Source organism: Physeter macrocephalus, chromosome 13 (genome assembly GCF_002837175.3).
Source record: "Physeter macrocephalus isolate SW-GA chromosome 13, ASM283717v5, whole genome shotgun sequence".
Classification (NCBI taxonomy): Eukaryota; Metazoa; Chordata; class Mammalia; order Artiodactyla; family Physeteridae; genus Physeter; species Physeter macrocephalus.
In genome coordinates, this window is record NC_041226.1 from 70,228,760 (window position 1) to 70,245,636 (window position 16,877).

General features: G+C 40.4%; 1 protein-coding gene across 1 annotated transcript in view; it reads left to right on the forward strand.

Annotated features, from left to right (window-relative positions):
• The window catches only part of UBAC2 (UBA domain containing 2), a 173,986-nt gene that overhangs the window by 103,240 nt on the left and 53,869 nt on the right, over positions 1-16,877 (forward strand). Inside the window, 2 exon segments of the mRNA XM_024123169.3 lie at positions 3,892-4,015; positions 7,455-7,502. Coding sequence (XP_023978937.1) covers positions 3,892-4,015; positions 7,455-7,502 — 172 coding nt within the window.

Sequence of the window (16,877 nt, forward strand, 5' to 3'; positions counted from 1 at the left end):
TTTTTTTGGTATTAGAGTAGTCAAGTGTGTAAAGAAGAGGTGATAGGGTAATTGTCCTCTGAGATGCCGTTGAGGTTTAGTGTGAGATAATTTCATGAGCTCACAAACCTTATTTTTATTGTTGAAAGTTACCAGGATTTCTTTAGTTGTACTGTAAAAGTGCAGTCCATGTCCTTTTCTGTAGAAGAGGTAAGATGGACGTTTGTGACCTGAACTGAGAGTTTCTACTATTTTATTTGTTCTGTCAAGCACAGTTGTGAGTATAGAGTAGATACTCAATAAATATTAGTGATGTTAGTGAATGATTTCTTTATAACCCGTGTTCCTCTTTTCTGAACTTCAGCCCTATATGCTTAAGCCAGATAGGACTTCCAGAAGTTAGCTGTTCACAATACGAAAAGGTCAAACTGAGTTATTGTTGCCAGTATAAGGAACAAATGTTGTCATAAAATAAGGAAAAGAGAAAAACTGGTCAGTGACTAAAAACACTCAGTGTGTATAGAAATAGCAATGGAAATTTTCTACAAAACAACGTGTATAACCATGGTCTGAAATATATGCTTTTGTGTTATGGGTAGATGTGGTTTAGTATTTAGTCGTCATTTAAAACTACACAGTGATGAATAACTTCTAAGGAATTTTGAAACTTCTTCTACTGATATATAGGATATGAGCTGGGGTCATTAAAATTCCTATCAATATTTCTTAGTTTACATTGGAATGTAACTCAGGCAAGAACTCTGCTTCAGATTTTTTATTATAGCTTTACTCTTTACACTTTATTGCTAAATGTGAACAGAAGACCTTCTGTAAGTTAAGTACCTAAAGACATGTTCTGTAGTGAGAAACTCAAGTGCAACCAAAATAGAGTTTTCTTATTATTACCAAGAGACCAACAGGCCATATTTTGAGTATATCTATGAAACTGTATGTTTTAATCCCATTAAAACCAACAAAACAAGAAAAGGAGCTCTTTAAAACAAAAGACAAATTCTGCTCTGTGGTTTTACCATTTTTAAGAGAAATTCATTGATTCAGCAAGTACTCACTGAGCAACTACCCTGTGCCAGGCGTGGTTCTAGAGAGTGGAGGTAAAGCAGCAAACAGACTGACAAGAGATCCCTGCCTTTGTGGAGCTTCCATCCTAGTCGTGGAGACAGATGATAAAGAAGCCGGGTAGTAAATTAGGAGGTTATCGGTGCTGTGGGGAGAGGAAAGAGAGAAGGCAGAGTAGGGGCGGGGCTGTGAGGTGGGCGCAGGCTACAGTCATGGAGGGCTTCTTGGAGAAGGTGCCATTTGAGTGAAGACCTGAAGGGTGTAAGGGAGTGAGTGATGCACTTGTCTGTGGGAAGATGGCCAGGAGAGGGGGAAGCAGCGGCACGCGCCCTGGGGTGCAGTGTGCCCGGTCCTGTGTCCAGGGAGCATTGAGAGCGAGTAGGGGAGACTACGGAGTAGAAGGCAGGTCTGGGTGGGGGACGCAGAGTCTTGTGTGTGTTTGTCACGACTTTGGCTTTTACTCTTAGCTGGCGGTGGGTCATTGCAGGATTTTAAGCCCAGGAGCGATTAGCTTGTTCTTTTTAATGAAAAGAATGCACAGCTGCTTCATCAGCTGTGTTTGTGTGTCGTACTGATATTTAGAATGACAATTTAAATAACCCTCTGTTAAAATTGCTTTCGTTAATTTTTGTTCTTTTAATCTAACAAATGTTGCCCGTCGATTACGGGTAAGTGTCCGCATTAGGCACTAGGGGGATGCAACGCTAAATAGAACGTGGTGCTTCCTCATAAAATGAATAATCTAATGGGAGATTTTTTTAAAAACCCTATGTAGTTAGTTAAGATGTAGATCGTACAGCTGTTCAAGAATAAGAATTGTTTCATTGCCCCACATTTAATGAGCTTTTCTCCTGTGCCAAGCACTGGGTCCAGTGCTGGGATAACCACGAGGGTGTATCTCCTTCCCTGCCTTGGGATGTATTCAGCCCAGGAGGAGGGCCAGAGGAGTGAAGCATTCCAGACCCGTCTGCCAAGCTGTCTGCAGACCTCTGCTGCCCTGTCCCTGCCGTCTCCTTACGAGACCGAGACCGCGGGAGGCTGCATCTTACCCATCTTCGGGTCTCCAGTCCTGACCAGGGCCTGGTGCTCAGCTGTTCACTGGTTGGGGTTTTCCCTCTTCTAGCATTTCCTACATTCTTATAGCTGCCTGTAGATGATGCTGCCATTTATCACATCTTCAACATGTGTTTGGTTTGGTTTGGTTTTTAATAGAATCGAGAGGACAGTGAATGATTTTTTTAATAATACTTTCTCTATCGAAGATGGGAAAATGCACGAGAGGGACCTGTTGTTTCCACAGAAATGATAGTGAGAACATTTCTTTGTGGAAGTGAAAAATATTTCTTGCGTTTTTCTTATGGTAAAGGCAGTCATTCTTTGTACGATGCCACTTATCTAAAACATGAGAAAATAAAAGACTAATTAAATTAAGCTGTGAGTTTAATGAAGAATGGGTGTAAGTGTGTGTCCAGACCACATGCCTCATTCACGTCTCCCACCTCGCCCTCATAGGAATGTGAGTACGCCGTCCTGGAGCTCTCGTTCCTTGAGGTTCGGGGCTGCTTCTTACTTAGAGATGTGGACGGAGCTGCTGTGGCTGGCCCACTGCCTCTCACACAGATTCACTCAAACAGTGAAACTGGGGTAGCTGTGAGGGTGATAGAGAGCAGCTAACCGGCAGGAGGGTGGAGGAATCTCTGGGAAGAGGAGTTGAGCTCTGTCATAGACCGTAAGTGTAAGTTTCCTAAGCAGAAAAGTGCAATGGACACTCTTGTGTTGAAACAGTAACCTGTGTCAGTGAATATTCATCGGAGCCTAAGGTGCCCAGGGAGCATCTGGGCGGCGAGGGGGTGAGAGGGGTTGGGCCAGATCAGGGGAAGGGAGAGGAGGACGGTTGCAAGGAACCACACTGGTAAGAAAGAATCGCAGGACTTTGCTCTTTTGTGCTGATGTTTGAATTTCCTCTTTGGATGCTGGCATCCTGCGGAAGGAAGGGTTTTAAACAAGGGTGTGACATGGTCAGAGTTGTGTTCGGGGAAGACAGTACTGTTGGCGGTGTTAGCAGATGGATTAGAGAGAAACAAGACTTTAAGTAGAAAGACGTTTGTGACTTTTGAATATGTCAAGTCGAAGGTATCAAATCGAGTTTCATAGCCAAGGGGAGGGGACAGCCGGACAGTCTGGGGACTCACTCCATTTTTTTAGTTGAAGCCATAGAAGGGCTTAGGATTATACCAGGAGAGACTGGAGCAGGAAGACAAGACCAATGGAACCCTGGAGAGGGTAGGAGAAGAGTGGTGGGAGACACATGGGCAGACCAGCAAGAAACAGGGTTTAAGACAAAAGCAGGAAGGAATTTGAGGAAGGGAGGACAGGAGCGGCGAGCCATGCCAAGTGCTGGAGTGAAATGTAACTGGACAAAGTCTGAGATGAAGATTTTGGATTCGACTGTGATGAATTGTAATGTTTCTTGCTTTTGGTTCATCTAGTCTCTTTCATCAGATTTCAAGTCATTCGTGAGAAGAAAACATAGCATCAACTTTAAATTTTCTCACAGTGCTGACAGTTCATTAGCAGATGCTGAACCACCTCTTTGCAATAGTTTTGGGAGGGTCGACAAGGGTTAGATAATTAGAGGTCTCATAAAATGTTATATATATGTACAAATTATTTGGGATGTGATGTATGTATAGAAACCAACTTGTGTATCTAAGACCATGCTTTCAGACTGAAATAAAATGATAAGCAGTGTTACTTCAAATATACATTTACCATTGGTATTTTAAATTGAGTGTTACACCATAGTGATTTTTGTTTGTTTGTTTGTTTGCATAGCCTGGCACCTGTGTTTGCTCTGTTTGTACCATTTTACTGCTCCATCCCGAGAGTCCAGGTGGCACATATTCTGGGCCCGTTGTCCATCACAAACAAGACACTGATTTATATATTGGGACTACAGGTACAGTATGCATTTTTATGTTCATGTTTCTTTAACCAGATCTCTCTCTCTCTCTCTTTTTTTTTTTTTTTTTCCGGTCTTTTTCTCATTTGATCTCCTTGAGAACAATGTGTTTTTTTTCCCATAAGTTTGGCTTCTTGATCTATATCAAACGTTCAAAGGAAGTGTTACAGAACAAGAACGTCAAGGTATATAAGATACTAGAATACTTTCATAGCCTTTAGAAATCTGATAAGAGCTTTCACTGTAATTTGTATCGGTGGAAAATATTTTAATTTCATTGTACAATTGCGTTCAAGTATCTTTTAAAAATCATAGTATGAAGTGGAAACAAATGAGAACAATCAAAAGGTGGAAAGTGGAGAACCACTGTCAAAATTAATTTATTGAATAGAGTGTCACAAATAAAGCTCTGAAGCAGGAACCAGATATGCTTTGCCAGCTTCATAACTCCTGCGCTGCACGGGCTTGACTGCACTGTCACCATCCACTAGATGGTTTGACACGAAGGCCGTTAGAGGACTGACTGTTTGACTTAAATTGAAAAAGATTATCTTCACCAATATTCAATGAATATTGATTGCTCTCTGCTGGGTTCCAGGCGCAGTAATAGAAGATACATGTGATTTTCAGTTTTCAACCTGTAGTACCTGTCACTTTTCTTTCACTCTCACACTTTTTGATGTAAACTTTTATTCAGCTGTTTCCTGTGGTACCATGTGTAGCTCGGCCTTTTGATCCACCATATGCTCATAACATTCCTTACCCCACACACGTGGAACCGGATACCAGTGTCACTGTAGAATGCCCTTCTCCCTCCCCTTTTAACCTTCAGCATTTCCTCTAACTTCTCTAGTCTGCTGTCCTGTGTTAGCAGTGACTCATCTGGGGTGGGTGTTTCCTAACCATTTTACAGCCGTTTCTCATGAAATGTGTTTATTCTTCATCTCTCAACCTATATAACGTTACAGTCTCCCTTATCCTCCCTAATACTCATATAACCTAACAGCCCATTTCCACATTTTACTCTTATTACTAGGATTTGCTGTGGCATGTTTAATTTTTTTTTTAAGATGTTACAACAGAAGGCAGAATGCAACGGTAGAAGAGCCCCCTAGATGGGGGGCAGGAGACCCAAGTTCCGTTTCTGACGTGGCGCACACACTACCTTGAGACTTGGGTCAAGTTATGGAAGGAAGCCTCTAAGCCTCATTGTTGACTCTAGTTATAGAGCGTCTTTTAGGGTGAAAAACATTGTTTTATTAGTTATGGAGTAGGAATTCAGTGGAGCATTGTGGAAAGTCTTTGGAGCCACGTAGACTTTGGTTTAATTAGTTGCTCTGGTACTTATTTTCTTTCTCTGTCACTTTTTCTGAGCCCATCTGTAAAGTGGGGACAACGATATCTATCTTACAGGGTCATTTGGAGGATTAGAGATTATAGCATTGAGTTTTTAGGGTAATCTGAACAGATAATAAGAACTAAGTCAATTGGTTCCTATTATTAATTAATCATTTATGTCTCTATGGCTGCCACCTTTGGTTTTTCTGAGATTGTGAGTGGGTTGTTTTTTTTGTTTTGTTTTGTTTTGTTGGTGAGGTAGAAGTTGGTGTCAGAAAGTAGAGGTGGAGACGCCCCTGGCTTCTTGATAAAATCTGAAGTCCTTAGCATGAATGGCATCCAGGGTTTCTTCTTGTCTGTCCCATGTCAGTCCCCACCCCTCCCCACCTTGACATGAGCATGAACCTTTTGTTCCCGAAACTTCTGTTCTCTCCTTCCATCCCTCCCCTCTGGACCTTCACACATGTTTCTGTGCCTCTGTCTCTTACTCAACAACTTCTTAAAACCAGGGACGTTTGACAGATGAATGGATGCGTGAATGAATGACTTTAATCGTTATCAGTAGAGCAAAAATATTTGTGAAGGGTTGTTTAAGTACACGTGGCCCAAGAGCCAGTCATGTAATGCCCGGTGCTGGGGGCTGTGGAGGATAAAATGAAGCATGAGATGTGGCACCTGCCCTCAAGGAGCCCAGCTGTGAGAGAAAGCATACAGTAAGTGCTGTGAAAGTATTAGCTGTTTTATTGTTCTCTATACTTTTAGAAGAAGACTACAGAAAAATATTTTTCTACATAATTCTCATCCTTGTTATTATCAGTCATTCACACTGGACAAGCATCTGTGCTAAATCAAAGGATTAAATTTTAGATCAAGGGATTAAATTTGAAGTTGTAGCCAGTGCTCATTTCCACATTAGCTAACACAAGAGCACAGCTTGTCAGATGCTTTTCTTACCTGTGCTTTGTCATCTCTTACCTTTGTCTTCTTTCCGTGTATCTTTTTTTCTATGTATCCTTGATAAATGGGCACCACTTTGAGGTTTTCATTGTGTCAGCAATGAACCCGCTTCTTTCTCTACAAGCGGAGGTGCTTAAACTCCCCATCTAAAGATCTAAATGTGAACAAACGCTAAGCTACAAGTCTTTTTTTTTAATCTATATATGTGACTTTATTTTATTCCCTAAATATTTCAGTATATATTTCCCATAAACAAGGGCATTCTCTTACATAACCATTGTTCAGTTAACAAAATTGGGAAATTAACATTGATACAATCTTATTCAAATTTTTATCTTATTCAAATTTCACCAATCGTCCCAATAATATCCTGTTATTAGGCTACAAATCCTTTCTTTCTTGCAGGAACACTTTGAGATGTCTTGTGACTTTTTTATTTTTTTAAACCCTGAGCACACCCTTGGATGTAAATGATTTGGAAAACAAAGGGAGAGTTTCATGAGACCCAATTCTAACTGCTTTTGCCATTAATGAACTTTGATACCATTACTTAGTTTGCTCTTTCTTGGGTAAACTGGAATGAGAGTATCATCAGTTAAGCAGAGCAGCATTGGACATGGACCTGTATGCTGGTAGATGTCTTCCATCTAAAACTAGAGTAGCAATAACAAGAAATTGAAATGAGAGAATTATATAAACTAATATTACATGTCATTACTTAACACCAAGCATTGGATAGTGACTACATATTTTGTATGTTGTTAATGCTAATAATTTCTTTCTATATAGTATTTTACTTTGTTTAAGCCAATTAATGTCCATTTGTAATTAAGAATATGCTTGAATTTCACTTATTTTTCTTTGCACGGGAGTGGGCTGGGTTCAACCTATCTGTTTTAGGCTATTGAAAAGCTGAGTTAGGTCTTGGTATTAAAAAAAAGAAAGAAAAGAAAAGAAAAATTAGTATGTTGTTTTCTTTTATATAACAGAATTGATATTTATTAATTTTCTGTTTGTTTATATTAAGATATGTATAATTAAGACTTAACTTAAATGGTAATGGCTGTAGTTATGTAAAAATAAATATGCTGTGACTGGCAGTTGAATTTCATTTTTAGTTGCCTTTTTTTTTCTTTTATAGCTTTTCACCTCTGGTTCCTACATCTGGATTGTAGCCATAAGTGGACTTGTAAGTGTGATTCCCCCCTCCCCCAATTCCCCCTCTTTTCTGAACAAACTTTAGGAAAAATGTCATATTTAGATTATGGGTCATATTTAGTTGTCTTCAGGTGTCAGATTACATCTCAAAGCTACTTCCTTAGTGATAAAAAAGCCAGTTGCATGGATAATTGAGATGAAAGAAGCCAGTTTGTCTCAGTTTTCAAGGTAATTTTAATGAAAGTTTTAGCTGAGTTTGTCAGTGTTATTTTTAAATTACTTAGTAGTTGAACTCATAGTAGGACAAAATGGCAGAAAAAGAAAATGAAGAAGTTGGATTTACCAAAATTAGTGAGAGATATTCTGCTTGTTTTGGAAAGAGACATGGTCATGCAAGGGGAAAAATAAGGTTAAATGGAAAGTCAGGTGGATTGGAACTGATGGAAGATTCATCAGGGTGTGTGGCCAGAGAAGGAAGAGGGCGGCGTCTCCTCTGTGTGCCAGACCGCCTTCATCTCCCCCATCCCCACCCTGCTGTATTTTATTTTATTTTATTTTATTTTAATAAGTATATAAGTTTATTTTAATAAACTCTGTGAGGTATTGAAAATGAATCTAAAGCATAAAATTGAGCTTTATTTTTCATCCATGGCTTAAATTTGAACTCCCAAATTTATCTAAAAATAAGTTTATAACTAGTACATGTGAAATATAGTTTTCAATTTCTTTCTTGGAAAAGACTAAGAAAATTACAGACTGGATTTATAGTAACATGTATAACATCAAAGGGAAAGGATTTGGCAATAACTGCATTCCACTGCAGACATTTTAAGTAAGTTATCACTACTTATTCTTGTTTCCTGGGTGAATGGTATTTTGAGACACTGGGTCATTACTTTAAGCCTGCTCACTTCTTTCCTTCCTTTATGCTCTTTGTTTTATTCCTTTTCTATGTTTATTCTTTTCATATACAACTTAATCCTTCACTCCTCACAACGTCTAGCCAGAATTCTGGGGATTGAGGTCACTTTGTTTCCCCCTCCCTAAACATTTTTCTCAGATGCCCAGATTTGCTTCAGGTCCGCAGAGCTGAACTCCATTGTGGGGTCTTCAAGCCATCTGAGCCACCTGGTATCCTTAAGACTTGTAGTGATTTAAAGGACAGCCTGGGGTCATACTAATCCTGTGGGGCACAGTGGCCAGGCTCTGCCCAGTCTAATCTCATCCCCACTTGAACTGCCAGCTTGATTGGCAGGTACTTAACCAGCCTGCAGACAATAGCTAGTTCATTGCTTTCATAATGAAAGCAGCATGAGAATTCACTCTTTTGTTCATGATAACATTCTGTTTCTCTTAGCAGTGATAATCTTGAGCCCTTTTTTGGATATTTTCCTAAAGCATTCAAAAATTTTGAAAAGTACCTTATTGTGTTACATTTCATTGTGTTAGTTTACTGTTAATTGATTTGCTCACATTATCTTAACCCCTCTTTAATAACTCATTATGTGACTCATTTGTTTTAAGGCATCCCATTTTCTTTCTTTATTCTGTTTTCAGATTCCTGGTTTTAAAATAAGTTCTTGCTGTCACCTCAGAAAGTTTCACTTTGTGACATTCAGTGCTCTAGAATTGGAGGTTGCATTTTTCATCTCTTTCTAGTCTTTTTAAAATCTAAAGTATGTGTGTTGTGATCAGTCTTTTCTCGTACAGATGCTTAACAGGTGGTGGTGGTAAGGTGCTTGATGTAATTTTTTAAAGGAATCAGAAGTTTAACAAATTTTTAATAGTAAAATTCCTAGTTTCAGAAGAGTGAATAGAATTGCTCAGTATTTGAAATATAATCCCCAGATGAATGTAGCTAGCATTTGAATAATCCCACTATTAGTAAACACCTTTGAGCCAATTGAATCTTCACTTTATAGTAACTAATTCAACTAATATTACTGACCTCCTACCATTACACAAATCTGATAAATCTTCATGTCAGCCTTGTTTATTATTATTCCACCATAGTTAGATGATACTATGTTTACTTAGGATGATTAATATCAGGGATAATTACACCAGTTTTCCTTCATGCTATACCATAGATGTTAGTGCTTGTTTTGAATTTAATGAATATTTTGTTTCTGACTTTTTCCAGAAAAATCATACTTTTGTTATGAAATATTTAATATACTATGGTGTACTTTAGATAAGGATAATTATAAAGGAGGATATTAAAATTATTTGTGAATATTTGGTTTACACACCACTGATTGAGGGATCGAGTTCTGAGATTCACAAAGCCACAGCTTGTCCCAGATGTCTCTTGCTCAACTGACTTCTCTTCTCCCCATATTTATCAGGCAACTTCCCTTTTTTGTTTTTGTGTGTGTGGGTGTTGTTTTTATGCTAAATAAAATACTAAAAAGAAAATAAAATTTTTATTACCAGAAAGAAATGCACAGATGGTTTTCAGTGTTTTGGAGGAATGTTAGAAAACCTGTTGATAAAATAATCAACTTTTAGCTCTGAAACCAATAGTTCTCCTAACATACTATATGTAGTAAGGAAGTAATTCTATTTCAATCTGTGTTTTTAAGAGAAAGAGCTTTTTTTTTTATAAAAAGACATTTGTATAAACCTAAGTCATGTGTTATCTGCTGTCATAGAAACCAAAACCTTTACTCATGCTCTTCTGCAAAGCTGCCAACTTTGGGTTTATTTTATTTAGTTATTGGTGGATTTATTTTGCTTAGGCTGGTTTTTCTCTCTCCTTGTGTCACCCATTCTTTCATGATTAGAAATGTTTCTGAATACATGGCTTAAAAATATCCCGCTGACTAAAAGAAGAGGAGGAGATAAATTACATCAGGACAGTATTTTGCTAGGTGGGAGTGTACTTTCTGTCTTCAGTGATGTCACAGAAAAGAATAAGGACTAAATATTTTTCCTGGGTGGAGGGGGGTTGGGGAAGTGTGTTTAGCTTATGAGGAGCAATAATGAGTTAATTTGACTAGGACAGCTGTCTCTCCACAGTTCTGTTTTGTGATCCCTCAGGGATTCCAGCTGCTGCCAGAAAGGATAAGGGTCGTTCGGTTTTACGGAAAGATTAAGATTACAGTAAGTCCCCTACATACGAACCTTCAAGTTGCGAACTTTCAAAGATGGCAGTGCGCGTTCGCATGTCCAGTCAAGTTAGTTCACGTGTCTGGCGTACATTGTCACGTGCGTGCATCCTCTACAAGTGGCTGTGCTTTTGTGTACTTTACTGTACAGTACTGTATAGAGTACAGTACCCTACTCTATACAGTATCTGTACAGTAGTACAGAATCTTTATTTCAAGCCCAGGATGTCAGGAAGCAAGTGTAAAAGCAGCGGTGATGTAGCTGGTACTTGCCTGTTCACTCAATGCCAGTGCCTGGATGCCAGCTGTTGTACTGTACTACTGTACTTTTCAAGGTACTGTACTGTAAAACTAAAAATGTTTTCTTTATTTTTTGTGTTTGTTTTTCATGTATTATTTGTGTGAAGAGTATTATAAACCTATTACAGTACAGTACTGTATAGCCGACTGTTAGTTGGGTACCTCGGCTAATTTTGTTGGACCTACAAACAAATTGGATTTATGAATGTGCTCTCGGAACAGAACTTGTTTGTATGTAGGGGACTTAACTGTCTTCACATGTCCCATTGATACATGTTTTAATGTTGCGTTGTTCTTCCTTTGACAATTCTGGCTTTTAACACCAACATTTTTTTTTTGGCTGCATTGGGTCTTCGTTGCTGCGCACAGGTCTTTCTCTAGTTGTGGCGAGCGGGGTCTGCTCTTCATTGCGGTGGCTTCTCTTGTTGCAGAGCACAGGCTCTAGGCGCGTGGGCTTCAGTAGTTGTGGCTCGCGGGCTCAGTAGTTGTGGCTCGCGGGCTCTAGAGCGCAGGCTCAGTAGTCGTGGCGCACGGGCTTAGTTGCTCCGCGGCACGTGGGATCCTCCCGGACCAGGGATCGAACCCGTGTCCCCTGCATTGGCAGGCGGATTCTTAACCACTGCACCACCAGGGAAGTCCCAACACCAACATTTAATATCTAAAATATGACTGTTTTCATGAAAGTTGGCAAAATTGTAATTGGAAAGCTTGGCTGTAGTAGCCAAGTGAAATATTTCAGTGTAAGTGAGTGCTTCAAAATGTTAGCATACACCTACTTTCATCATGTTCGCACCTCATGTCTAACTACTCTTCTTCACGTCTCTGGTGAGAGACCTTCAAAAATTGAGGCCGCTCTGCATGTTCACAGTTCCTCCAGTCTTGTTACACATTAATACTTTTTTTTCCTTGAAGAAAACATTGCTTTCTTATCGAATTTTATTTAAGTTTTGCTGTGGTTCTGCAGAAAGTCTTTGGGCCGGTCCGTGTCCTTGCACTTCTTCATCTTCTTCCATCTTATGACTCGTAGTTATGAGTCATTACCCCTGGGATGTACCCTAATTCTCAAAAGCTGGCCTCTCGGGCCTGAGCTGATTCTAGCATGATTAAAATAGAAGGAGCCTGCTTTTGCCAGTTTTTCTCTTTTTACAGTTCACAAATTTATCATCATTTGGTCCTCTTTCAAGCTGTTTCACAGCAGATGAACAGAAAGTCCCGTACTTCTCAGACTCCAGGCTTCTCTCCTTCAACCTGTCCGTTTACGATCTAGTCATTTCCTGCGTTTGTTACCTGTTCTGTACAGTATGTCAGACTTTGATTATCTTGTGATCAAGCAACCTTAGTGTGAAAGAAAATCTGTCCTACCCAGTAACAAGATTAGAAACGTAGCTTCACACCAGATTCGTTAGGACTTTGGATGTGGTCTGAGTTTGTATTTTTATCTGTAGGCAGTGAGGATCTTTAAAGCTTTTCAAACAAAAAACTTCACGATGGTGCAAGATTATAGAAGTCTTATTAGGGTTTGTAAGTCAAAGAAGCTGGGGAAGGAGAGAGTTGAGCAACCTTGAAGGAGTCAGGATGGCTCATTTGTGGGCTGTGATTTGTCTGTTTCTCTTCCCCCAACAAGAGTTTTTTTTTTTTTTTTTTTTTTTAAACATCTTTATTGGAGTATAACTGTTTTACAATAGTGTGTTAGTTTCTCCTTTACAACAAAGTGAATCAGTTATACATATACATATGTTCCCATATCTCCAACAAGAGTTTTAAAGACAAAAAAATAAAACATTGTCTTATGGTTAACTGTAAAAGAAAAAGCATCAAACAGAACCTTATGTTGATGGGCTTTCCAAGTCATGGTATATCATTAAGGAGAAAGCTTATGGAACTAGCATAATCTACTATGGAAATCAGAACTTCTTTGGAGTAAGTTTTCTAGCCCTGACCTGCGTCTCGGGTGAATGAGGATGGGGAGTTTGGTCCTCTGAGCCTTGCCCTGCTTTTCATGTCTTTCTCTGCTCTTCATGCTTCCTTTTCTTCTTCCTTATTCTTGCTTCCCTTAGATTTCTTTTCCCAATTCACCAAAAGAAGGGTACAGTGTAGCAGGTCAGGTAACTCATCTGATGCCCAAGGTTTTCAGTTGAACTTTAGGGACTCAGATGATTTTCTAGCAGTTCATTGAAAATGAGGACAGGGTTTCCCTGGTGGCGCAGTGGTTAAGAATCCGCCTGCCAATGCAGGGGACACAGGTTCGAGCCCTGCTCCAGGAAGATCCCACATGCCTCGGAGCAACTAAGCCCATGCACCACAACTACTGAGCCTGTGCTCTAGAGCCCGTGGGCCACAACTACTGAGCCCACGCGCCACAACTACTGAAGCCCGCGCACCTAGAGCCCGTGCTCCGCGACAAGAGAAGCACCGCAATGAGAAGCCCACGCACCGCAACAAAGAGTAGCCCCCGCTCGCCTCAACTAGAGAAAGCCCGCGCACAGCAACAAAGACCCAACGCAGCCAAAAATAAATAAATAAATAAATTTATAAAAAGAAAATGAGAACAGAAGCTGCAGAGGGAGGTCAAGGCTGGTTAGAGCTGTGAGGTGGGTTGGGCTTGTGAAAGAACCTAGTGTAGAAGTAGAAAATGACAGTGGATCCTTAAGAAACAGCCATATTTAGAAGATGCTTTCACAAAACTTCTTATATAACAACACAGTATTTACAATCCCAACACCAAATTGAGTGCTTATCAGTCCATTTTACAACTCTCTCTCTCTCGTTCATTGATTCATTCATACCTTCTCTCTCCCCCCATTTTCCCTCCCTTCCTCTCTGTGCCCCCTTCCCCTGTCCCGAAACCTTCTGTCCTCTGCCTTGTCATGACAATTACAACTCAGTCCAGGGCTGACAGAATGTCTTATTATACAAGTGTTACACAGGGAGTGACTAGTACACTTTTAAATGTTCAGTACAGAACAGATGAAATCATGCCAATGTCTTGATAAAACTGTCAGAGAAGTGCCTCATAAAATATAGCTATAAAATCTTCATTACTGTAGCTTAGCTTTTACTAACTTACCTTTTTTTAGGCAAAAACCTTTCAGAGGCTTTCAGAACTAGGCCTCCTCAGGTCCCTCTCTCAGCCCTGTGGACCCTGGGCTCCAGCGACACTGAGCAGCTTACTCTTCCCGACATCTCACGCTGTCTCAGGATTCTGTGCCATCACTTATTTTTCTTTAACAAACACATGGCACTTACTATGTACCAGGCACTTGTGGTAGATTATATTGTTTGTTCAACTGTTTTGTTTGTTGAGAATATTTGCTGCCCATCTCTACGGCCCCCTCCCTGCAGGGCCTGCCTCTACATGCCCTGTTAACATCAGACTCTACTCTGTGACTTACATGTGCCACTGGACCATGAGCAGAAGTGATGAATACTTCACAAGCAGAAGTTTTTAGAACCATTGTGTGGTTCTGCCATTGCTCTGTTCCTTTTGTCATGAGAAAAGCATGTGACAGATAGAAGCTGCTCCTTCAGCCCAGACCCCAGAATGAAGAAGACACATGGATCAGGGCTGTGGCCAACATGTAAGATGAGTGAGGAATAAACCTTTGTTATAAGCTACTGAAATTTGGGATAATTTGTTACCACAGTGTAACCTAGAGAAAGCAGACTAATACAGCTCTTTTCTAAGCAGTTTACAAATATTATTTAATTAGTCCTCCTGAACACCTGATGATGTAGGAACTGTTGTCCCTGTTTTATAGATGAAGAAACTGAGGCACAGAGAACTTAAGTTATTTGCCAAGAATAACTGCTAAGTAGGGGAGACAACATTCAAATGCAGGTACTGGAGCTTTGGTGTCTGTGCTCTTTTTTTTTTTTTTTTTTTTTAAAGGGAGGTGGCAATTTTAATTTATTTATTTATTATTTATTTATGGCTGTGTTGGGTCTTCGTTTCTGTGCAAGGGCTTTCTCTAGTTGTGGCAAGTGCGGGCCACTCTTCATCGCGGTGTGCGGGCCTCTCACTGTCACGGCCTCTCTTGTTGCGGAGCACAGGCTCCAGACGCGCAGGCTCAGTAGCTGTGGCTCACGGGCCCAGTTGCTCCGCGGCATGTGGGATCCTCCCAGACCGGGGCTCGAACCCGTGTCTCCTGCATCGGCAGGCGGACTCTCAACCACTGCGCCACCAGGGAAGCCCATGTGTGGGTGCTCTTAAGAGGTGGCTTTGCATAACTGTATGCAGTTTCTTCCAACTATATCCATTCCTTCACCATTAGGTGCCTTCTTTTCCTAGAAAAAACTTATTCATTTAAGTTCTCGCTCTGAAGCCTTTTCTGAGTCTGCCCTTTCATTTTAGAAACTATACATTATTCTTTTTTTTTTTTTTTTTTTTGCAGTACACGGGCCTCTCACTGTTGTGGCCTCTCCCGTTGCTGAGCACAGGCTCCGGAAGCGCAGGCTCAGTGGCCATGGCTCATGGGCCTAGCCGCTGCGCGGCATGTGGGATCTTCCCGGACCAGGGCGTGAACCCGTGTCCCCTGTATCGGCAGGTGGACTCTCAACCACTGCGCCACCAGGGAAGCCCCCTACATTATTCTTTATTTTATAATCCGCAGTGCCTAGCAAAATGTCTGGCATTTTATCTTTATTCTATAACTAATTGTTGAGTTTCAAAATTCAGTATTATCAAAATAATTATTTCTGTGCAATAAAACACTGTAACTCTGTGATTGTTAGGATGCTGTCAACGTGTACTGCCTTACTAGGTTCTTGACACGCTCTCTACGGTGGTGGAGAACCTGGGCTTACCATTTGAAAGATGAGGAGGCTGAAGTTCAGGTTGCACAGCTGATGGATGATAGAGCCAGGACCAAAGGCCAGGTGTTCTGGCAGTCCAGTGGGTTCAGTGCCTTCCACTGCACATTTCAAGGCTCTCATCCATGTCTGTTTCAACCACAAGACACTTAGGTACAAACCTGTTCTTAGATCTTCCCTTGACTACACCACTAAGATGAGGCCCTGATCATCGTCAACGGAGACACAATCCTGGAGGGAGATCTTGGTCATGAAGAAGTTTTAAATGTACCCAGAGGTGCTGAAAGACACATATCCACAGCAACTTCCTGCAGCCTTCATTAAAAATTTTGTGGGCCGACCAATATCCAAGAAAACTTTATCCCATTGGCAGCCTCTGCTTTCTCCCTATTATGAAGAATTCTATCTATAGCTGTACTGTACTTTCTTTTCTAATATCATCAAAGATATTTAACTGGTCCTCCATATGATGGATTAAAAATGCAGCTCAGGGCTTCCCTGGTGGCGCAGTGGTTGAGAGTCCGCCTGCCGATGGCAGGGGACACGGGTTCTGTTTCTGGCATTGTCATGTACAAGAAAATGAAGTAAAGGATGGCTTTGAGAAAGCGTAAGGATAGTATAAAACATATTAAGCTGGGTCAGTACTGCTGCTGGTCAAAGGAAAAAGAAATGGAGATAAGGAAGAGGTTAGCAAGAAAAACACGCATACATTTTCATTTTAGATGATTACTGGTAGATTACATGGCAGTTGCCCCGCAGAGCATTTTCTCACAGGGTCTTTACATTGTTTTCCTATCAGGAGATGGAAAGTCTTGAATCAGTTTTGATTATCTCTTTAAACTGATTTTTTTAAATAGAAATGTCCAGTGTTCCTTCCTCTTTGCAGCTGATTGTGTTGATATTTTTCCTATATCTTGATTTTAACCTTTGGTAAAGAACTATGGTAAAAATCAGTGCATGAGATTTTGAATATATTCATTATAAACAACAGCATATTATCAGAAAGTCTTATGTTAGTTTATGTTAGCTTGGAATATTTTTAAGGTATCAGAAGTTTTTTATTGCTAAAGATTAGTTTTAGTCTCCGAAAATCCCAACTCTTTTTTTTTTTTTTTTTTTTTTGCGGTACGCGGGCCTCTCACTGTTGTGGCCTCTCCCATTGCGGAGCACAGGCTCCGGACGCGCAG